Source organism: Taudactylus pleione, unplaced genomic scaffold, assembly GCF_031769625.1.
Source record: "Taudactylus pleione unplaced genomic scaffold, aTauple2 ptg000186l, whole genome shotgun sequence".
Taxonomy (NCBI): Eukaryota; Metazoa; Chordata; class Amphibia; order Anura; family Myobatrachidae; genus Taudactylus; species Taudactylus pleione.
Window position 1 is genome coordinate 4,727,481 of NW_028284588.1, and position 24,809 is coordinate 4,752,289.

At 41.7% G+C, this 24,809-nt stretch overlaps 1 protein-coding gene across 2 annotated transcripts in view; it reads left to right on the top strand.

The window, feature by feature from the left end:
• The window catches only part of GABBR2 (gamma-aminobutyric acid type B receptor subunit 2), a 777,957-nt gene that overhangs the window by 385,974 nt on the left and 367,174 nt on the right, over positions 1-24,809 (top strand). For both annotated transcript variants that reach the window (XM_088476284.1, XM_088476286.1), the window contains exon 4: positions 4,010-4,111. In XM_088476284.1, the coding sequence (XP_088332410.1) occupies positions 4,010-4,111 (102 nt within the window). The remainder of the gene's footprint in view (positions 1-4,009; positions 4,112-24,809) is intronic.

Genomic DNA, 24,809 nt, shown 5'->3' on the forward strand with positions numbered 1-24,809 from the left:
CTGGTATGCTTTGTAAATTAATATATGCAACACATCAAGCTATTACAAAATTAGATACAGCTGCTGCTGGTGAAGGCTATACACTCACCCAGTGGACTGTCACAGTCATGTAATCTTTAGTTTGACCAGTACCGGTTGTCCACAAGTTAAGTTAAGTGGATAGTGGGTACAGTTGCATTTTGTATGCCAATAATTAGTTTTTTTTAAATGTCCCAGTACAGATGAGGACTTGCTGTTCTTTCAAGATGGAATTTGGTAGCGGGGACACAGGACTTTAATTAACTGTCTAAAACCAGATGCATTGATGGCAAATATTGGATGCAGATCTAATGCTAGCACAGCCGTCATGGCTTCAGTGATCCGCTGTGCAAGTGGATGGCAGCTTTCCTACTTGCTTCCTCTTGCAAATGATTGTTTCAAAGTAATTTTTGTTTGTAACAACTTGTCTTCTTGATCCCCTTCTGGGAGGAGGATTCCCCAACAGCAGCAGCAGCCATAGCACTCAATGATTCAGCAGCCAGGTGGGATTGTGTAGACTGACTGGTTGTGTACTACTGGGAACAATTTATGTTGGCTGTGTTTAGTTTAATTTGGCAAGTCAATGTGGAGTTGCAAGGCTGTTGGTCTGATACAGTGTGTGGTCTGAGATTGTGCTCTGTCACGTTTGGCAGACACAGTGCAGGGGGGAAAACAACAACTACACAGCACTATAGAGAGCCAGCCACTGCCTCCAGTTGTCCCACATTAGCCTCACCTCTGCTTTCAAATTGGGCTCCAGGACTCCGCCTCCGCTATGCCTCCTCCCAAGGAAGTTTCCGCTTCCTGTTGTCTGTCTCCTTCAGCCACCGCGATGTCCCCAGAGTGAAATTGGAGGCATGCCTCAACTCCCAAGTCATCCTTTATCTGCCCTGGCTGCTTAAGCACCTGAAAATTCAACAGAAGGTTTCTATTAATAAAAGGACTTATCTGTGATATACAGAGACATTATTCATCTGAATAAGGAACTTTTCCTCTAAAAACATCATAAGAAGAACCGGGGAAAAAGATAGGACATTTTTCAAATTTGGTCGATTATACATACAGAAATTAATTGTGAATTTTTCAGCAACCATAGTGCCTGTATATGTTTTGTCTCTTTTTTTTACAATTCTTCTTATCATGGGTAGGAACTCCTGCCACTGGTGGCTTGCTAACTTTGACACAAATAACATCCTCATCATCAACATCCTCATTAGTGTCAGCTGCAGAACTGTCCCATTCATCTTGTTGCACTTCCACAGTAGCATCCTCAATTTCTAAGTCACCATCTTTACTTTTAGTGCTGCTCATTCCCACATTTGCAGAGGCTGTGAAAGCAGTGGAAAGAGGCTTCTCTAGGAGAACAGTTTTAGAAATGTCAGACTCACTCATAGCACTCGTTGACACACTCACAGGGATTTGTGAAGTTTGTGAACATCCAACTTTTCTTCACCCTTAGTTTTTTTTGGTGAACTGATTTGTCTGTTTTAAAGGTGACACATGTAGACTTAGAATAAGAAGGTGTTGCATGTGATGTTTCAGAAGATGCCTGACTGTATTTGGCCCCAGCTTCTGCAATAGACATGGCCTGTGCCTTTCCTTGCTAGTGTGTGGTGTTATGAATGTTGGAAATTTTATGTTTTTCAGCAGTAAATTTTCCCTTTATTATTAGAGGTGATTTCTTTTTAACATTGTGAAATATTGCTTAGATTTCAGATGTCCTTTCTTAAACTGTGTTTGCCCTGGACAATCTTTAGTAGATGTTAAAGTACTATGAAGTACTATCATGACTTGCAGCAGCCACAGCACTGGACTAGTACTGGGTTGCTGCTCCTGCTCTTCTATTGACTGACCCATGTTGACTCATAGTGCTCCTAGTAATGGCACCCTAATTACATTATTTTTTAATGGGATGTAGTCAGCTTACCTACAATCGGGATGCCGGCAGGCGTAATCCTGGTGCCGGAATCCCGACCTGCGGCCATAACACCGGTGCCGGAATCCCGACAGCCGGCATTCCGATCATAAGTACAGCGCTCCCGAGTTAGCTGTTAGCCGCACGGGGGGGTGAAGGTAAGGTTTAGGCACCACGGGGGTGGGTTAGATTTAGGCACCAGCAAGGGGGCATTAGGGTTAGGCACTGAGGGGGGAGGGTTAGGTTTAGGCACTAACTGGGAGGGTTGGGGAGGTGCGGGGTGGGGAGGGTTAGGGTTAGGATCTAGGAGGGGATTCTGAGCACCGGGATGCCTCTGTCGGTCTTTTGACAGCTGGCATCCCAACTGCTAGTCTCACATACCAAACCCTTTTTTTACACAGTGCCTGAACATACTACGTTGTTTTTTTGTTTTTTTTAACACAGTGCTTGAATACACAACACATTGCCTCACAGTTCTCCTAGTAATGGCACACTAATGGCATTATTTTTTAACACAGTGCCTGAACACACAACATGCTTCATTTTTTTTTTTTTTTAATGACACAGTGCCCCATTAATTTAAAAACAGTGCTCCTAAATGAGTTTTTTTTAAAAGGACACTGTGTCCCTTTACTCACTTTAACACAGTGCTCCAGTCTTAATGGTGGTTTTAGTGCCTCACAGTGCTGCAACCCACAGTCCACAGTGCCTCTATTGGTTTTTATATTTTTAATAACACAGTGCCTCTTTAAGTTAGGTTAAACACAGTTACAGTACTCCAATTGGTGTTTCTTACTTTAATGACACAGTGTAGTTTTACTGGCTTTAACACAGTGCTGCAGCCCACAGTACACAGTGCCTCTGTGGAATTTCTTTTTTAATGACAAGTGCCTTTTAAACTTTAATACAGTGCTCCTAATGGTGTTTTTTTATGTTGAACGGTCACCTGCACACAATGTAGCCACCTTTTCAAGCATTGTGAATATTAAACAGACAGTCTCTGATTTCACTTGTGATTCCTTGTGAATTAAGAGGCTGCATAGTGGTTCAGCACACAAAATTAATGTCTCTCTCTATTATCTGTAGGTAATAGGTCCATGTCCACTCTAAACAGTATTATTGCTATCTATGTTTCATAAGTTTTTCTGATCAACCTTTGCCATATTTGCTAATTAACCTTGGGAGGACTCTTAATTTACATATCAACTTTTTAATGATTGCAGTCACTTTAGACCATATTGAGTTAACACTGTCTCATCTGTCTTAAACGATTGGGCCTGCCTGGTCATAGGGTGGACTGGCCTGACTGTGTATAAATTATTTATTGCTTCCTTTAGACAAATGGAATGTGTAAATCCCATAATGGGACTATTTTTTGGTACCATATATTTTTGAAGCTACTTCTTTTAAAAAGTTAATTTGTCAATTATTATTGCAAAACATCTGTTGTATTACATTTATCAATTTTATCTTTCTTTTTGGGTACTAAAATACTCTTATTACTTAATACCATTATTACTATTTTTACAGCATATCTATCATGATTATATAATGATTGCTGCATGATCTCATTACACTTTAAATAGTACTTTAAAAGTCATTAAAATGGTAATGTCCTTATAAAGCCAGCTTTGCCCCCATATTCAGTATGACCTCTTTAGACTCCTGTTACAAAATGCTTGATTATTATGACCATGTGCCAGAAGATTAATTAAAGGCCACCTATGATTTTTTTAACGATTAGTGACACTGTGCATACATTTCATAATTACCATTAATAAATTGCTTTCATAAATTTTAACAGGTTGCTGGATGTAGATCATGCAAAATGTAAAAATCAATCATATGTGTTAGAGAGATCTAACATTTTTTCTCAGCAGCTTCATTTTATTATGCTAAATAATCTGCTTCCTGTGATGATCTCAATGAATTGTTTTAGAGTCCTGTAAAAAGAAAATGGAACCATTAATCATACTGTATCTATGTACTTTATCAAGATAATACTGTGCAGGCCATCTGCTCTCAACTAGCAGTAACCACTTTTTCCATTTAGCTTTTCTTTTTATTTCCTGGCAGGTGAGAAATGACTTAACCGGTGAACTGGAAGACTCCGATATCCAAATAGCCGACACTGAAAGTTTCTCCAATGATCCATGCATCAGTGTGAAAAAGCTCAAGGTATAGTATTCACACCTAATTTTAAGGTGGAAAATGTTTGAGAGGAAACTGGGCAAATGCCTAGCCACATTTTATTTCTACCAAGGTCATAAAATTACTTCTTATTAAAATGATCTAATTAAATGACCCTTATAGAGGTACAGAGATAATTTACATCTACTGTAAATTCCTAAATGTTAAACTTTATCCGTCCTTATGCACATTGCAGTTTAATGTTCATCAGTAAGCAGCCTATCAATTCACTAAAAGCTTCTGACATCACTAAGGGACTTAAGGCCTAGTTAAGTGATTGGCTTGTTTCTCATTAATGTAATCCAATGGTGCACTTTAGGCTGTAATCCAATGGTACACTTTAGGCTGTAATCCAATGGTGCACTTTAGGCTATTGAGTGAGCTGTATGGATTAGAAGTAGGCCCAATTTACTATAAAGCTAGACAAATGCATTCTATTGCACTTCTATTTACTTTATAGTTGTCTTGAATAATGGGGACATACAGTTTTAACAGTAATGACAATACTATTTAAAAATCTTTGATATAAAATTGTGATAAATCTGCTTATTAGAACAATTTACAAAATAAATTACAATATCCTCACAATTAGAAGTAAAGGCAGTTTTTCAAATTGTATACTGAGTTGTTGCAATAATATTTATGCTTTTTTATTGCTTAAATACATGATTTATAAAACTCTTTATACTGTACTTTCAATGTAACAATGTAATGTGTAATAAAGTATTAACTCTTGTATTATTGAATATTTTAGTGATGTAATAATGTAATTAAGGTCTGTTCCTTGGTAATTAACAATCTGAAAAAATAAGTAATAATATACTGAATATTAACTACATGCAGTGAATAAAATTAAATTCCTTCAGATTTAAATGTGTGGGAAATAATATAATGATAATAATAATAATAATAATAATAATAATAATAATAATAATAAATCAGTTGTCTTCAATACATAATTTATGTATTTGTTGTAGTCCTGTGTTAGGATTAAATTGTTTACATATATTTTTAAATAAATCTGTCTTTGAAAGGTCATACAAGGAATTGCCTTATTTACAAACATGAGCAAATCTGAGAAAAGGTTATGGAAAACAAACAATCAGGAGGAAGATATTTGACATTTTCAAAGACTTAATAATGTGTCTAGAAAATGTAATTCTGTAGTACTAATAATCAGTCAATAAGTGCCCTTGTTAGGGAGACTATCAAGAGGCCTATGGAAACAGAGCTACAGCATTATATGACGCAGGGGAAAAATATGATGCTCAGCACGTAATCCAGCAGAATATGATTCAAATTACACCACCAAATGCAGTTACAGACAGATATCATTAATAGGTGTAGACTATGGTCAAAGAACATGGATAACAGTGTGGTCTCAAACAGGACAGGCTAAAATGCAGGATGCCAGATAAGAGCTGGAAACACGGGTTCAGGAAGAAGAAGTAGAAGAGCAGGAACAGGAACTGCAGCCACCTACAGCATTGAATCTACAAATGATCTCGAATTGATAGCTGGAAGAGCCAGTGTTTTAAAATCCAAGCACAACTTGTAACTCGTTAGAAAAACACAGGCAGCTGGGGAGTGTATGCTACTTTCAGGTAATGGTGCAGGATGCCGGAACAGCTTTATGTAGGCACACACTGGGGTCTCTCACATGGAGATAAGTGGGAGACTTCTGTCTCCCCGCAGTGAATGAATTACAATTGAGCTTTCTATAAGGATTCACTCACAATTGATTGACAGGAAGGCACCGTTTTGCAGGCATCGTTTTTAAGGCGGTTACAGACAGTTCTGGCAAAATGCAGGCGTGTCGGGGCCGTTTCATGGGTGTGTACTAGCCAGCATCTGTGATCATGCATGCAGGGAACAAAGCTCCAGCGTCTCAGGTACCGCAGCCATTTTGAGTGACCATAGGCTCACTCGAGGAGTCGATGTTTTGAGGATCTGCGCCCAATACTGCGTTTGTGTATGCAGTTGCGGGCTGCGAGGATTCCAGTGAGCGCTTCAATACAAATTCTGCTAGCAGTAGCATATGATGAGATGAGAACTGATTAAGTTTAAATCTATATAAGAGTCCTTAGTTTTTTGTAATTGGTTGGAATTTGGTCTGCAGTTGCTAGGTAGAGTAGTTTGGGGGAGTTATCATGGTTGGTTGGTAGCTGACCATGTGGGAGCTCGTGGGAGTGACTTGGTGGACTTGGTGTACGCCCAGCAACTTCCTTTTCTGGACGGTGTTTGTCCCTCCCTCCCTTCCCTATCTTTTTACTGTGTATTTGGTCTCTATGTTTGTACTTACACTTGTTATTGTCGTGTTCGGCGAGAAGGTGCTACAAACCAGCGGCCACGTAAAGTGTAAGAATATTGTTGTGGAGCACATATCCTTTGAATGGTCGAAGTATGGCCTACCTCTGCAGGAGGACTTGGGGCATCTGTCTCTGTGGACACGCTCGTACTATGCAATATTATAGGGGTTGTGAGTCTTCACAGCTCAGCTTACAATGACCACAGGGGGGCGTTTCAGTCGCTCCCTAATATTGGTCACAATGGCCACAGGGGGGGCATATCAGTCGCTCTCTAATATTGGATAAGATCCTATGGCTGGAGCTGATTGTTTGTAGCATCCTTCTTTGCCTCCCAATAAATTAAATAAAATTATTAACGTAAAATTTAGGGTCATACTTTTAATAAAAGCAAGTTATGACCATTTAACCAAAGCAGTCCATGTCCATGTCTTTATTTTTAGTATAAGTTAGTGTAAGCTGTTATATATTGTATTTTAATTGCAATAAAGTTATGGATGCCTTATTGATCAATTGCTAAGTGGCAAAATTTGCAAATGCGTTTTCATTAGTATACAACTCTGAATCAGGCCCGTAGTCTATTATATGAATTGTAATTACTCAAGAAAAATAATTTACAGTTACCTATGCAGCTCTTTCAGCACTGATCGAGTTAGCTCTTTTGCTCATACCCTTCAGAGAAACTATATTATGCTGTATATGATAGCAAACTTCAGCGATACCTAGTTCTATAAGCTGCATGAGAGGTAGTCCACTAGCCTGTCAAATAGTTATTTGGGTGACAGAATGTTAACAGCTGCAATGTTAACACAGGATTTTATGGTTAAGGTTAGTGAGATTTACATGTAAAATCACATTGTTGACATGGTAACTGTCAACATCGCAATAATCATTGTAAAATCTTCCACATATCAAGGATACTTATGGATCATTAATCACAGTCCCAGAGTGCATTCCACTGTGGTACATATACTGCTGTAGATCTAGAGAGAAGCCTTGATTACACATTGCAGAGACCTAATCTGAAACAACTACAGCTAAGACTATGCATTGGCAAAAAGATGAATGTAAGAAATACATGGTTAAGTTAAGCCACACCTAGTTGCTACTGATGCCCCAATTGTATAACCTGCATAGGTATGAATGTGTGGATGTATTTCTCATATCCACACCAAGGAAATAGAATTAAGATGAAGTACCGGTTGATGTGTACATCAGACTTCTGCTATTTATAGACTGCTATTTAGATTTTGCCATGCCCCTGTGGGTTGATTTATTTCAAGAAAACTAAAACCAAATTTGTAGAAAGGACCGCAAACCACAGAACTGTTGGAAAAGATGTGTGTGCAGGTATTGATATTGCAGAGCTATATAGGCACACACCAGGGGATGACTCAAACTATGAACAGCCCAGTTACTTAACCAGTGGTGTTAGTTTATTGATAGCTAACAGGTACAGCTGTACTCACTGTTACATGTACACTGGTAATAGAGCATAGCTTGAGCGGAATAGGATCCTTTACAGCTCACCAGCTGGGGAGTGTATGCTACTTTCAGGTAGTGGTGCAGGATGCTGGAACAGCTTTATGCAGGCACACACTGGGGTCTCTCACATGGAGCTAAGCAGGAGACTTCTGTCTGCCACCATGTCATTCAACACAGTAATAAGATGGCTGCAGTCACATCTGCAGGAGCACATCAGGTTGGAAGACAGACTGCCCTGTATGCATATTAGGCAGGAAGTGCAAGACCACAAGAACATCAATCAAAGAGGCATAGGAAATTGAGAATTTGCATAAGCCACTGGCACATAATTTTTTGATGGCTAAACACCAATTGTCCAAATTGAGATGTATGGTAATTGACTGGATCTTGCCCCCATATAGAGGAGCCATAAACCGCACCATATTGCTATATATATATAAATATATATATATATATATATATATATATAAATATATATATATATATATAAATATATAAATATATATATATATATATATATATATATATAGCAATATGGTGCGGTCTATGGCTCCTCTATATGGGGGCAAGATCCAGTCGATTTAATTATATATATTAATCCATAGATAGTTTTTAAGTGTTTGTATGTGTTTGTATTTTTAAATTGATGATTGATATATTGCTGGAACCTGGTTCTAAGTGTTATTATAAAATATGTTTAGTAGGGCTGTGCACCGGCCACTTTTCGTGTTTTGCGTTTTGGTTTTGGATCTGGATCTTTCTTCATGTTTTGGATCTGGATTGGTTTTGCCAAAACCACCCTTCCGGGTTTTGTGTTTTGTGTTTTGGTTTTGGATCTGTATTTTTTTGGAAAAAAGCATAAAAACAGCTAAAATCACAGAATTTGGTTGTTTTTGTTCCTACGCTATTATTAACCTCAATAACATTAATTTTCACTCATTTCCAGTCTATTCTGAACACCTCACACCTCACAATATTGTTTTTAGGCCTAAAGGTTGCACCGAGGTAGCTGGATGACTATGCTAAGCGACACAAGTGGGCGGCACAAACATGTGGCCCATCTAGGAGTGGCACTGCAGTGGCAGACAGGAAGCCAATCAGCTTTATGGTGCCCATTTGCATGTGGCACAGACCCGGGAGATCCGTGCTACATGCATCTGTGTGATTGACAGAGAGCACGGATGGGGCACTGAGACCCGTCTGTGCTGCTGTGTATTGCAGTGACACAGATGCACGCATGGACCAGGAGATCCGTGCTACTTGCATCCATGTCATTGACACAGAGCACTGTGTAAAAAAATAAAAAATAAATGGCGTGTCCCTCCCCCAAAAGAGCAACAAGCCCTGGGCTTTATGACCCAGTGCTGGGTGTGCTTAAATACTGGGGTTAAACGACGTAGGGGTCCCCCATACTTAAACACATCCAGCACCGGGCTAGTAAGAACCAGCCCTGGTTGCCAAAATATGGGGGACAAACGACATAGGAGTCCCCCGTATTCTGCGCAACAAGCAGTGGGCTCTGATCCAGTCCTGGTTCTTGAAATACAGGGGAAAAAATTAGTAGGGTTCCCCTGTATCTTCCAGAACCAGCACCGTACTTTTTCTAGCGGGGGGCTGATGCCACAGCCAGGGGAGCCCTTTCACCAGGCCCCCCAGCCGCAGCATCAACCCTGACCACTAGTCAGCCCAGGCTGGGGATCCCCTTGGGATCTGGGGACCCCCCAATAAAGGGGTCCCCCCCTCCAGGGCACCCCAGGCCCAGGCTGATAACCCAAGGCTATCCCCGCCACCCGTGGCGGTGGGTGGTGGGTTGATAGTGTGATATGGTGTAAATAAAGAATAGCAAACATTGTCTTTACAAGTAGAACTGCAGGTCCCAGCAAGCCTGCTCCGCATGCTGATACTTGGACAACTAGAAGTAGCAGCATGCAGGGCATTAAGGGCCCACTGGTACCTGTAGTTCACCTGCAAAGAAATGTGTAAATAAACACAGGACACACACATACCATACACAGTATAAGTTTATTAAACATACATGCACTCACACATGTACACACACATACATACACACATGTACAGTAAAGTATCCATAGGTGACCTGTGAAATAAAAATATACTCACCGTCTCCTATGCAAGGTTCTGTCCTCTTTGGTCTGAAGTAGGCATCCCTGGACTTGGCAATAAAAAAAAGATCAGCGCGGAACAACAAACTGAAGTACCGTTCTATAGAACGGTACTTCCCGAATGACATCTTAGTGGTGGGATATCACCATGGAAACCCCACCGCTAAGCGTTCATTGGCTGAGAGAGGTCATCCCCTGTCTCTCAGCCAATGAACAGCTCCCTCTCACACTAACTTACAAAGCCCTTACCCATTCCTCTCCCATTTACATCTCTGACCTCATCTCCTGTCACACTGCGACCCACCCACCCACTTCACAAATTAATTCAGATTTTCCTCCCAAATGATTACGTCCTTCCACACCTGCCTCAACTGTTTCACCCCTGTCTGTCTGCCACTCCCCTTTAGATTTTAAGCTCTCACATGCAGGACCTTCTTACTCGGGGCCGTAATTAGGGTGGTGCGGCTAGTGCGCTCGCACAGAGCACACATGCTCCTTGAGTGGAACCGGCTGCCTCCACCCATGATTTCCCCCTCTAATTTAGCTACATTAGCCGTCCGTGGCAATGTATAATAGTAACTGTGTGCCCGGCTCCTTCTCTGCTGGGCGCACCGCTAATTTTAAGAGCTGAGAGACCTGGGAGGCTTTATACTGTGTGGCATAATGTGTAAGGGGAGAGGGGTGAAGTTGAACTGTGTGGAATCATGTGTAAGGGGGGAGGGGGTGAAGTTGTACTGTGTGGCATAATATGTAAGGGAGAAGGGTGGGGGGTTGTACTGTGTGGCATAATGTGTAAGGGAGAGGGGGAGAGTTGTACTGTTTGGCATAATGTGTAAGGGGGAGAGGGTGAAGTTGTACTGTGTGGCAAAATATGTAAAGGGGGAGGAGGGTGAAGTTGTACTGTGTGGCATAATATGTAAGGGAGAGGGGTGGGGGGTTGTACTGTGTGGCATAATGTGTAATGGGGCACTACTACAATTTAGCGTAATGTGTACAAGGGACACTACTAAAGGTATGTAGTGTAATGTAGTGTAATGTAAATAAGGGTCACTACTGTGTGGCGTAATGCGATCTAGGGGTACTATAGTGTGGCCGCACCCAATCCCTACGAGACTATGCCCTTTTTTTGCTCGCGCACCTGCGGCATGCACTGTCCCTATTTACAATTGGGGGGGGTACTTTCTGGCACCTGGCACCAAAATGTTATGGCTCTGCCCTTACCTAATGTGCTTTCCTTCCCTCACTTATACCACGATCTCCTCCACACTGCCAATAACAGTGCCAAACCTTTGGGGTCAGATGGTGCTGCTTATTTGGGTATTATTGTTAGAATAGGACACTATAGGGCTCCTCGGGGATGACACTTCATTCCCCTACCAAGATGGCCACTGTAAACTACTTCTGCACATGTACAATGCCATCTTGCAAACGTTTACGAGTGACTTAGTGGGAGATGGACGTCTTCCCCTTAGCTTCTGTGACCTGTGACCTATTACCCACAATACAACTGTTACAAGACCTGCACCACTACCACATCCAACAGAGTCACTCCGATTCATGCTTTTCAATCAGTGTAACAGTGAGTATGGCTCTACTATCATTTGCTCTATAAACCACTCTATAAGCTACTCTGGACTTTTCCTTGGGTCAATCACGCATTCTGCTGATGTGTACAACAACTCTGCCAAACCACTATTTGTGTACAAATTTCCAACAATTATGTCTGCTGATGCAGCAATGGTTATAAAACTTGTAGTCCATATTCTGCAATATTTGTAACCTAAGGAATTTATTTACTAAAGCGCAGGTTCTTAGAAGTGGAGATGTTGCCTATAGCAACCAGTCAGATTCTACTTAACAATTATCTAGCACCTTCTAGAAGAAGATTAATCTGATAGGTTGCTATTGGCAACTTCTCCTCTTTTAAAAACTCGCACTTTAGTAAATATACCCCAAAGTCTATTTTTTCTCATGTTTTGTTCATACTGTTTCTGTTTATGTACTTTGCAAGGCACTGTGGACCCCTTTTGGGTCCATATAAATAAAGGATAAAAATAATAATTATTGTGTCTTTAAAAAGGTCTATGATAAGATCGAAACATTTACATCTAGACAACCTGTATGCTATCTGGTAATTAAGTGTGATTTTACCTGCAAAACTGGTGAGGGTCCTTTATCAAAATGTATGAAAGTGGTGGAAGGATTAATGGCCCTAACTCTGTGCTTATGAAACAATGTATATTCTATACAAAGAGAATATTTATAAAGAATTTGATAATAACCTCTTAGAAATAAAAAAGTAAGTAGATTAGAAATCTATTTTGCTTTCCCTGTGCACTCCCTTTGTGTATAGGAGATGCCCTCTTTCTAATAGTAGTCTGATTGGTGGTCAAATGATAGTTCTTTGGATGGTATAAAAAGAAATGGGCCTAATAGTCTAGTATTATCAATATATAATGAGAATCATAAATAAAATGTCAAGTGCACGCAGACCAGATTGACAAATATAATAGGCTTATCTGCGGAAGTGTGGAAATACAGGAACATCAGAAGGGCCTCATGAGTTGGTCAGGTGCATATGCTTCCCAGTTCATATATAATATAACACAATAGTGTAATATTTTTTTAACCATATAGGAGATTACGAGAAATTGTGCAAAAATGAGATTATCTCTCTATCTTTCGCTCTTGAGTATCCTGGGTGTTTCTTTTCCACCAATTAATGGATCTTATAATGAAAGAAGTGATGGCCCTATGGTATGCTATCTCAACCAATGCTATTTTCAGTAAATACAAATAGAAACATACAACACAGAATTAATATACACATATAATAGTAACAAAATAAGGCTTATCTTTGTACTGTAATAGGATAGCTAATCTCCAGTTAGTGTGTAGCTGTATCCATTAGTATGGAGATTCCAAAGAATTTCTGCAAACTCTCCAATAGGATCAACCCCCAAAATAAGTCATATTCGCAGGTCAGATAAATAATTCCAACAAGGTTACAGGAATAAGCAAAATTACTACAGAATCAGATGCATCTGTCTGCAAATTCATTTTTAAAGTCAGATGTCATCAAAACAGGTTGGGTGCACAAAGCTAACTTAAATGCCTGAAAAGCCTTTACCACCTCAGTATTCCCCTTAACTTCTGACTGTTTACTCTAGGTAAGGTCAGTCAAATGGACAGCAATGGTTTCAAAATTGGGTATAAATCTTCTATAATACCCTGTGATTTCTAAGAAAGCAATCACCTGCTTCTTATTAAGAGATCGTGACCAATTTTGTATTGCTTCAATTTTATTAAGTTGGGTGTTTTGACAAATATCTGCTTATGGTGTATCCACCACTTCCATTCCTAAGCAACATTTTTTGGGGTTGGTTATCAAAAACCTACTTAACAGATGAAGTCCAACACTGCTTGTACACTGGGTAAGTGAGACTACCAATCAGGACTATAGATAACTACAGTACTTCAGCAATATGAGCTGCAGCATGCTGTCTATGAGGCCTTGGAATATTATCCATCATCCTCTGAAAGGTGGCAGGTGCCCAATGTAACCCAAATGGCAATATCTTATATTGGAACAGACCCTCCAGTGCAGAAAAAGCTGACTTTTCTTTTGCCTTGTCTGTCAATGGCACTCATCAGTACCCTTTGGTTAAGTACTGTGCTTTTCCCAGACTTTCAATAAGTTCATACACACAAAGCATTGGGTAGGAATCAAACTTGGACATGGAAATCATTGCAGAAGTGTAAGCTCCGATCATGGTTTGGAATGATTACAATGGGACTTGACCACTCACTACAGTATGTGACTCTTCCATTATATCTAATCCCAACATGTTTACACATTTGGACTTCTGGTATTCTATAGGGCTTTAGGCCTTAACACCTGGTTCAGTGATTACTGTATGTTGAGGTATATCAGAAAGCAAATCTCTATTTCTTACGAGAAATGCTTTAGCCTCATGCACTTGGCTGATAGGGTTTTGGCTATTGTTGCTTCTGAAACAAAAGGTAATGCAGTTACCAAAATGTTTGGGGTGACTAACAGAGCTACAGTACTCTATCTTTCAAAAGGTTTTAGAAGATTACATGGTAGATCTATTCTGGCTTTCATTCCCCAGGCTGGTCCATAATCTTTATAACTAACCTCAACCACTTTTTCTATGATTTCAAATGGTCCTTGCCATTTGGTCAAAAAATTGCTTTCTATCATTGGAACCAAAATAAGTACCAAAGGTGTGTAATTGGACATTGCAATTGAAGACCCTTTGTTGTGCCTGTTTTGCCTGTTCCAAGTGTTCTCTCACTATTGGCACCACTGCAACTATTCATTCCTGAATCTGAGAAACATGCTCAATAACCATCTTATAAGGAGTGGGCTGCCCCTCCAATGTCTCTTTTGCAATATCCAGCAAGCCCCTTGGGTGTCTCCCATACATCAAATCTAAAGATGAGTACTCCATGAAACATTGTGGCGCCTCTCTAATGGGCAGCAATAAATAGGGTAGCAATCACAATCTTTGCCATTTTTATCCACCACTTTCTTTATCATATTCTTTAAAGTTTTCTTAAACCTCTACACTAAACCATCAGTCTGAGGGTGAGACATGGAGGTCTTTAGCTGAGGTGGCACAACCCTTTTATGATTCTTGACATAAATGAAGCACCCTGATTAGTTAGGATTTCCTTAGGTATTCCAACTCTGCTAAAGAAATGTACTAAATCCCTAGCAATTGTCTGTGTTGATGTATTTCTTAATGGTATCGCTTCTAGGTATCTGGTAGCATAATCCATTACCACCAAAGTATACTGATAACCCAGATCACATTAATTAGAGATCCCACAAATCTATAGCTATTCTCTCAAATGGGAATTCAATAATGGGCAATGGGACATGCAGACTTCTATAATGTGGTACTGACTCTCAGGGAATCTAATGTAGATGCATCTTTATAGACACCTGGCCAGAAAAAAATCACTATCTACCCCTAGATGTTCTGCAGTTATGTGACCATGAGCCAGGTCCAACATCATTCTAAATGCCTTAGGAACTATCCATTGTACTACAATATCTTCTCTTTTTTAGGATGTACTGCCATTTGAGGGTATGACCAACTACTATCTGGCTCTGCTGGGTTTCCATCAACCATTTTTACATTCTCCCTACCCTTTACCAGAGTAGGGTATTTTAACTTTTCTGAGGCAAATATATATTTTCTCACTTCAAGATCCGCTGATGCTCCCTAAGGCTTTGGAGTCAAGGCGTCATGTGTTTAGAGGGTGTGGCCAGCACAGGGCATGTAGCAGTCCATAACAGCCCTATCCATGATCTGCTGCCATGTTAAAGTCTCTGTTTGTAGCCACTTCTTGGTGAGATGAGTAAGGTCATTTCAGAGAGGGGAGGCTTATCTATTTGGTATGCCTAGCGATTAACTTATCGTGCTCAAACAGACATTGTGACAATCAAAAGAGTTAGAATTTCAGTTTTTAGTTTATCTTGGTATCAGTAAAGCTTAAGTCATAATATGTATTTTGCAGTTTACCTGACAGGAAGGGTACCATGAGACCTTCCAACTGATTTGTAGGCTAACTTTCTCTCTCCAGTGGTCTTTCAAAAGTTGTTAGATAGGTTTCAATGGGATGTAATCTGCATTCCATCAATCAGGATGCCTGTGGTCAGAATCCCTGCGCTGGAATCCCAACAGCAGTCTGAATCACAGCTCCAGTATCCCATCAGCTGACATCCTGATGGTGATTATTTGGGTTAGGGTTAGGCACTATGGGGAGGATTAGGGTTAGACTGCAGGAGGGGAGGGTTAGGGTTAGGCTACAGGGAGGAGACGATTAGGTTTAGGCTGCGGGAAAGGTGGGTTAGGATTAGGGGGAGGGTTGGGGCAAGGGTTAGTATATTTACAAAATTCTGTTGAGATGCCGCTGTCTGTATTCTGGTCATCGGCGTCCTGACCACCAGGATCCCATACCCAACCTGCTTTAACATTATCACTCAGTGTCATCTTTTGCAAAAAATGTGTAGCATTTTGTGTAGGTTTTACAGTCTTGGTGCTGCTGCTTCCTGGTTTCTTTAGCATCCATTTGTTGTTGCCTCTGGAGTTCATTGATATCCAATTGTTGTTGCCTCCAGGCCTCCTCAATGGTCAGTTGCTGCATCCTGGCAGCTTCCTGCTGAGACAATGTAATGTAAAGCAGCCTCTTGACTTTGTTTTCCATGGTAGCTCAGGGTGTAGGTGGGCAGCAGAATCTGGCTCCCTTTAGCATATGGCAATGACAACATCAAGATTTTAACAATACTGTATAACATTCTTTTACCAACAGGAAAAAAATAGGTGCAATGCTTGCATTCTCCACCATGTCCAGCAAGATCAGGGTAAGGGTGCCATTCCTTGGGTTAATGCTTGCACTTGTCATGCAGCAACCAAGTAGTAGTACACCAGTACAGGACCTTGGTACAAGTAACTGCAGATAGTATTGTAAGCAGCACAAAATTAAAACATAAAAGTATGTCCAGGCCTGTTTGGCTATAATTATACTAAATTATTCCCTCTCTCAGGGGTAAATGTACTAAGATTCGAGTTGGGCCGAGATTGCAATCTCAGGTGAGTTTAGGTATTTTTTTTCAACTCACAAATGTACTAAAGATGAACTCGGATGATTTTGGGAGAGATTTCTCTCTTTTTACTGTAAAACTCGGGTGAGATTGCAAACTCGAATAAACTCACCATTGACCAAACTCGAAAGTACTTTCACTGAAAAATATACAACTCAGGAATTTACTAACAAACGAGATTACAGTCTCGGGTGTAATTGTAGCAAACTCGCAGCTAAATTAAAGTTTCAAATAGACCACCTCCTGAGCTGCAAGTTTGGCAGAAACATACACATATCAGTGTGATTTGTGTATGTTTCTGCATTGACTCAGTATTCTAATGGTTAATTTAAAGAAAGAAATAACATAGGGGCACCCCCCAAAAGCATAACCAGCCCGGGACTGCTCAGCCAGTCCTGGATCCTAAAATTATGAGGAAAAAAACATGCAGGGTTCCCACATAATTTAGGAACCAGCACCTAACTGCAGGGCCAGTCCTGGTTTTAAATATGTGTAGGGGTCCCCCTATATTTAAAACCTGCACCAGAATCAAACCGACCAGTGTGTAATGCCACAGCCAGGGGACCCTATCACCAGGTCTCCCCAGTCAAGCATTCACACCCCAATCTGGTCAGCCCAAGCCGGGGATCTTGGGGGAGGTGGGGATCCCCCCAAGAAGGGGTCTTCCCCCCTCCCAACATCCCAGGCTTAGTCTGAATCCCGGGGCTCTTCCCCACACCCCTGAAGTGGTGGGTACAGGGGTAATAATGTGGAAATACAGGTGCCAACATGCCTGGCCTTTGGCACTTGTGGAACTACAAGTGCTAGCAGGCAGCTGGCACCCATACTCTGACTATCAAATAAATAGTTAAATAACCACAACACTCAAACACCGTGTATAGTACAACTTTATTACATACCTACCTACTTCACTCACACATACTTACCTGTTGCCAGCTGATCTGTCCCCTTCTCCAAGTAGAAATCCACCGGGAGTACCTGGAAAAAGATTCCATACTCACTTCATCACCTCATTCCTGGCACTCCTCTCCGTAGCATCCCTGTACTTGGCAACTTAAAAACACAACTGACCCAATCCATGCTGGACATGTGTAAGTATATGATGTCACATATTCTTACACTACGCAAAATAATCAATGACCGCTGTCATCTGTATTTCCCACGGACCACTAGCCAATCAGCGGCCGCTTTACATTTAGCTGCCTCTCATTGGCTGGGACCCACATGTAACCAGGCAATGAGTGGCCGCTACATGCACATCAAAAAAAGGCCATAGGAGTATCTTATTTTGATGTTCATATTGTCTTGAAAAAGGTGCTTGTTAGCATCGAAATGTCAACATGATTTTTGTACTGTCTAAATCCAGTGGCTTTTTGCATCTAAAGGACCCAGAGAGCAGTCCCTCTTTGCATGATATACAGGATATAACTATATGGAGATATATATATATATATATATATATATATAATTAGGGGTGTGCACCGGCCACTTTTCGTGTTTTGTGTTTTGGTTTTGGATCTGGATCTTTCTTCGTGTTTTGGATCTGGATTGGTTTTGCCAAAACCACCCTTCCGTGTTTTGGGTTCTTGGTTTTGTGTTTTGGATCTGTATTTTGTTTAAAAAAAGCATAAAAACAGCTAAAATCACAGAATTTGTGGGTTTTTCTGCTCCTATGCTATTATTAACCTCAATAACCTTAATTTCCACTCATTTCCAGTCTATTCTGAACACCTCACACCTCACAATAGTGTTTTTATGTCCAAAAGGTTGCACTGAGGTAGCTGGATGACTATGCTAAGAGATACGAGTGGGCGGCACAAACACGTGGTCCATCTAGGAGTGGCACTGCAGTGGCAGACAGGATGGCAGTTTGAAAAACTAGGCCCCAAACTATACATAATGCAAAGAAAAAAAAGAGGTGCAAGATGGAATTGTCCTTGGGCCCTCCCACCCACCCTTATGTTGTATAAACAGGACATGCACACTTTAACAAACCAAACATTTCAGCGCCAGGGTCTGCCACACGACTGTGGCTGAAATGATTGGTTCGTTTGGGCCCCCACAAAACAAGCTGGCAATTAATCTGTCCCTGCACAAACTGGCTCTACGGAGGCAAGATGTCGTCCTCATCCTCCTCATCCACCGATTCCTCACCCTCTTCAGTGTTGTGTACATCCTCATCCTCACAGAGTATTAATTCGTCCACGCTGGAATCCACAACCACAGGTCCCTCTGTACGTTCTGGAGGCTGGTCTCCCTGGAAGAGTTGATAATTCATTTTATGAACATCATCTTCTCCACATTTTGTGGAAGCAACCTCCTACGCCTTTCGCTGACAAGGTTCCCGGCTGCACTAAACACTCTTTCGGAGTACACACTGGAGGGGGGGCAACTCAGGTAAAATAGAGCCAGTTTGTACAGGGACCTCCAAATTGCTTCTTTTTCCTGCCAGTACAGGTACGGACTGTCTGACATGCCTACTTGGATGCTGTCACCGATGTAATCCTTTAACAGACAGACGCACGCTTGTCACTGCTGCTTTGAGGATGCAAGTGCGGCTACAGCCCACACAATTCACAAAGACAGAAAAAAAAAGAACAATATTTTTATTGTTTGTGTAGCACACTTTGAGGGTGTCACCACCCTTTAACAGACAGACGCACGCTTGTCGCTGCTGCTTTGAGGACAGTATCATATGCAGTGACAGTAGACTTGTCAGAAATTGTTGGCACGTCCTTCAGTCCGGACCAGATGTCCAAACCAGCCCTTGACTTATGATACAGGCGCACGCTTGGCGCTGCTACTATGTTGATGCACGTGCGGCTACATCGCACACAAGTCACAAACACATTAAAAAAATAGTTTTTTATTTTTTGGAGCACTTTGAGGGTTCCACCACCCTTTAACAGACAGACGCACGCTTGTCGCTGCTGATTTGAGGATGCAAGTGCGGCTACAGCCCACACAATTCACAAAGACAGAAAAAGAAGAACAATATTTTTATTGTTTGTGTAGCACACTTTGAGGGTGTCACCACCCTTTAACAGACAGACGCACGCTTGTCGCTGCTGCTTTGAGGATGCAAGTGCGGCTACAGCCCACACAATTCACAAAGACAGAAAAAAAAAGAACAATATTTTTATTGTTTGTGTAGCACACTTTGAGGGTGTCACCACCCTTTAACAGACAGACGCACGCTTGTCGCTGCTGCTTTAAGGATGCAGGTGCGGCTACAGCCCACACATTTCACAAAGACAGAAAAAAAAAGAAGAATATTTTTATTGTTTGTGGAGCGCACTTTGAGGGTTACACCACCCTTTAACAGACAGACGCACGCTTGTCGCTGCTGCTTTGAGGATGCAAGTGCAGCTACCGCCCACACAATTCACAAAGACAGAAAAAAGAAGAAGAATATTTTTATTGTTTGTGGAGCGCACTTTGAGGGTTACACCATCCTTTAACAGACAGACGCACGCTTGTCGCTGCTGCTTTGAGGATGCAGGCGGAATCTAGATGGGATTTGGAACCGGGGACACACTACCTCCATCAATTGTCTAAATCCCACTGCACTAATGGCGGATACCGGACGCACGTCTAACACCAACATAGCAGTCAAGGCCTCAGTTATACGTTTTGCTTCAGGATGACTGCTGTCGTACTTCATCCTCATCGCTAGGGACTGTTGGAGGGTCAATTGTTTAGTAAAAGTAGTGATGTTCCTACTTCCTCTCTGGGATGATGAACAACTCCCAGCAGCAGCAATAGCACTAGGAGGAAGTGGTTCTTGATCTTTCCCTATTTTATTTTTATCGGAGAAAGTTTGGTCCTCCATTTATGTTATATTGATATATACGTGCGGCTAAAGCGCACACAAACACAAAAAATATTTTTTTATTTTTGCTGGAGAGTAGTGCACTTTGTGGGTTACACCACCCTTTAAGAAATGAGCCAGCCGGCTCTTTACTTATGGGACACAGGCGCACGCTTGGCGCTGCTCCTTTGTTGATGCACGTGCAGCCACAGTGCACACAAGTCACAAACACAGAAAATATTTTTTTTTTTGGTTTGGACTGGAGTGTACTTTGGGGGTTACAGCACCCTTTAATGGTCAAGCCAGTCGGCCCTTTACTTATGACACAGGCGCACGCTTGGCACTACTTTGTTGATGCACGTGCGGCTACTGCGCACACAATTCACAAACACAGAAAATAATTTTTTTTTTGGTTTGGACTGGAGAGTACTTTGGGGGTTACAGCACCCTTTAATGGTCAAGCCAGCTGGCCCTTTACTTATGACACAGGCGCACGCTTGGCACTACTTTGTTGATGCACGTGCAGCCACAGTGCACACAAGTCACAAACACAGAAAATATATTTTTTTTTGGTTTGGAGTGTACTTTGGGGGTTACAGCACCCTTTAACGGTCAAGCCAGCTGGCCCTTTACTTATGACACAGGCGCACGCTTGGCACTACTTTGTTGATGCACATACGGCTACTGCGCACACAATTCACAAACACAGAAAATAATTTTTTTTTTGGTTTGGACTGGAGTGTACTTTGGGGGTTACAGCACCCTTTAATGGTCAAGCCAGCCGGCCCTTTACTTATGACACAGGCGCACGCTTGGCACTACTTTGTTGATGCACGTGCAGCTACTGTGCACACAATTCACAAACACAGAAAATATATATTTTTTTGGTTTGGACTGGAGTGTACTTTGGGGGTTACAGCACCCTTTAACGGTCAAGCCAGCCGGCCCTTTACTTATGACACAGGCGCACGCTTGGCACTACTTTGTTGATGCACGTGCGGCTACTGCGCACACAATTCACAAACACAGAAAATATATATTTTTTTGGTTTGGACTGGAGTGTACTTTGGGGGTTACAGCACCCTTTAATGGTCAAGCCAGCCGGCCCTTTACTTATGACACAGGCGCACGCTTGGCACTACTTTGTTGATGCACGTGCGGCTACTGCGCACACAATTCACAAACACAGAAAATTATTTTTTTTTTGGTTTGGACTGGAGTGTACTTTGGGGGTTACAGCACCCTTTAACGGTCAAGCCAGCCGGCCCTTTACTTATGACACAGGCGCACGCTTGGCACTACTTTGTTGATGCACGTGCTGCTACTGCGCACACAATTCACAAACACAGAAAATAATTTTTTTTTTGGTTTGGACTGGAGTGTACTTTGGGGGTTACAGCACCCTTTAATGGTCAAGCCAGCCGGCCCTTTACTTATGACACAGGCGCACGCTTGGCACTACTTTGTTGATGCACGTACGGCTTCTGCGCACACAATTCACAAACACAGAAAATAATTTTTTTTTTGGTTTGGACTGGAGTGTACTTTGGGGGTTACAGCACCCTTTAATGGTCAAGCCAGCCGGCCCTTTACTTATGACACAGGCGCACGCTTGGCACTACTTTGTTGATGCACGTGCGGCTACTGCGCACACAATTCACAAACAGAAAATAATTTTTTTTTGGTTTGGACTGGAGAGTACTTTGGGGGTTACAGCACCCTTTAATGGTCAAGCCAGCTGGCCCTTTACTTATGACACAGGCGCACGCTTGGCACTACTTTGTTGATGCACGTGCAGCTACTGTGCACACAATTCACAAACACAGAAAATATATATTTTTTTGGTTTGGACTGGAGTGTACTTTGGGGGTCACAGCACCCTTTAACGGTCAAGCCAGCCGGCCCTTTACTTATGACACAGGCGCACGCTTGGCACTACTTTGTTGATGCACGTGCGGCTACTGCGCACACAATTCACAAACACAGAAAATATATTTTTTTTTGGTTTGGACTGGAGTGTACTTTGGGGGTTACAGCACCCTTTAACGGTCAAGCCAGCCGGACCTTTACTTATGACACAGGCGCACGCTTGGCACTACTTTGTTGATGCACGTGCGGCTACTGCGCACACAATTCACAAACACAGAAAATAATTTTTTTTTTGGTTTGGACTGGAGTGTACTTTGGGGGTTACAGCACCCTTTAACGGTCAAGCCAGCCAGCCCTTTACTTATGACACAGGCGCACACTTGGCACTACTTTGTTGATGCACGTGCGGCTACTGCGCACACAATTCACAAACACAGAAAATAATATTTTTTTTGGTTTGGACTGGAGTGTACTTTGGGGGTTACAGCACCCTTTAATGGTCAAGCCAGCCGGCCCTTTACTTATGACACAGGCGCACGCTTGGCACTACTTTGTTGATGCACGTGCGGCTACTGCGCACACAATTCACAAACACAGAAAAAATATTATTTTTTTAGCACTTGGGGGGAGCACCCCTGATGGACAGAGCACCCCCTGGACAACACTACAGCACCCCTTTAGGACTGGGACACTGCACAGGACTTTGGAGTGGACACAGCCCCTATGGAGAACTGACTGCACAACACAGTCCAGCCAGCCCCTATGGACTTTGAAGTAGTGGACACAGCCCCTATTAACAACAGCAGCACAGCACAACACAGCCAGCCCCTATGGACTTTGAAGTAGTGGACAACAGCAGCACAGCACAGCACAACACTACTCTGCACTACACTACACTACACTACACAGCCCAGCCAGCCCTAACTCCAACCCTCCCTCTTCACTGTCCATAGCTGAGTGAGAAAATGGCGCCGATGCGGGTACCTTATATAGGTTCCAAAACCCGCGAGACTCGGAAGGCGGGATGATGACGTTTTGCCTCGATTTCAGATCCGAGTCAGGCGGGAAAAGTCGAGCCTGACTCGGATCTGCCTCGGATCGGGGGGGCTCGGGGGGGTTCGGATTTCAGAAATCCGAACCCGCTCACCCCTAATATATATATACTGTATATGCACTGTACTTGTTATCCTCAGTAAGTGTAATCTAGCTTTATATCGCTGAGATTTCATGTACAGATTTGCAAATATTGCTGTGTTTACTTATGCATAAGTAATATTTATTTTAGAATGAGTTACCTTCCAGGATACAATGCTTACTGAGAGCTAAGATGTATGTCAGCTGAGGACAGTGGCACTGTATTGTAAAATGCTTTTAAATATTTAACTCTCTCCAAAAGTATTTTAATGATGGAACCTTGCCGTGTCTCCAAAGCTTTTTAGCTTCTGTCTTCGTTTTGCAAGGTAATTATAATGCCATCATTAGTCAAGACAATAAACATAAGGACATGATGTGCTTGTTTTCAAGGCTAAAATGTATAATTTGTAGGAAAAATGAATGTACAATGCACACAGCTTGCACACGTTTTAAAAATATTTTGTTTCCAGCAACTGTGAATGTATAGTACAACATATGATGTAGGCTGATTTATAACTTATTCTATTATATCTATATCTTCAAAAGTTCTACTTCAAGTTCAACGAACATTCTATTAATTTAGAAGATGAAAATTTTTTTTTCGATGTATGTAATTGTGAACCATCACTGTTTTTTTTAAATCAATATGATAAGCGAGAAAGCATGTCTACAGTGCCTTGCAAAAGTATTCATATCCCTTGGCTTTTTACCTTTTTTGTTACATTACAACCAGTTATTTTTTTTAATCTGAATTTTATGTGATGGATCTGCACAAAATAGTCTAATTTGGTGAAATGAGAAATAAATATATAAAAAAGATTCTTTATAAATAAAATTATGAAAATTGGTTTCTGCAAATGTAATCACCCCCTTTGCTATGAAGCCCCTCAAAAGTTCTGGTGCAACCAATTACCTTCAGAAGTCACATAATTAGTGAAATGAAGTCCACCTGTGTGAAATCTAAGTGTCACATGATCTGTCAGTATAAACACACCTTTTCTTAAAGGCCCCAGAGGCTGCAACACCACTAAGCAAGAGGCATCATACCATGAAGACCAAGGAGCTCTCCAAACAAATCAGGGACAAAGTTGTTGAGAAGTACAATTCTGTGTTGGGTTGGGTTATAAAAAAATATCCAAATCTTTGATGATCCCCCGGAGCACCATCAAATCCATCATCATCAAATGGAAAGAACATGGTACCACAACAAACCTGCCAAGAGGGGCCGCCCACCAAAACTCACAGACTGGGCAGGGAGGGCATTAATCAGAGAGGCAGCACAGAGATCAAAGGCAACTCTGATGGACCTGCAGAGTTCCAC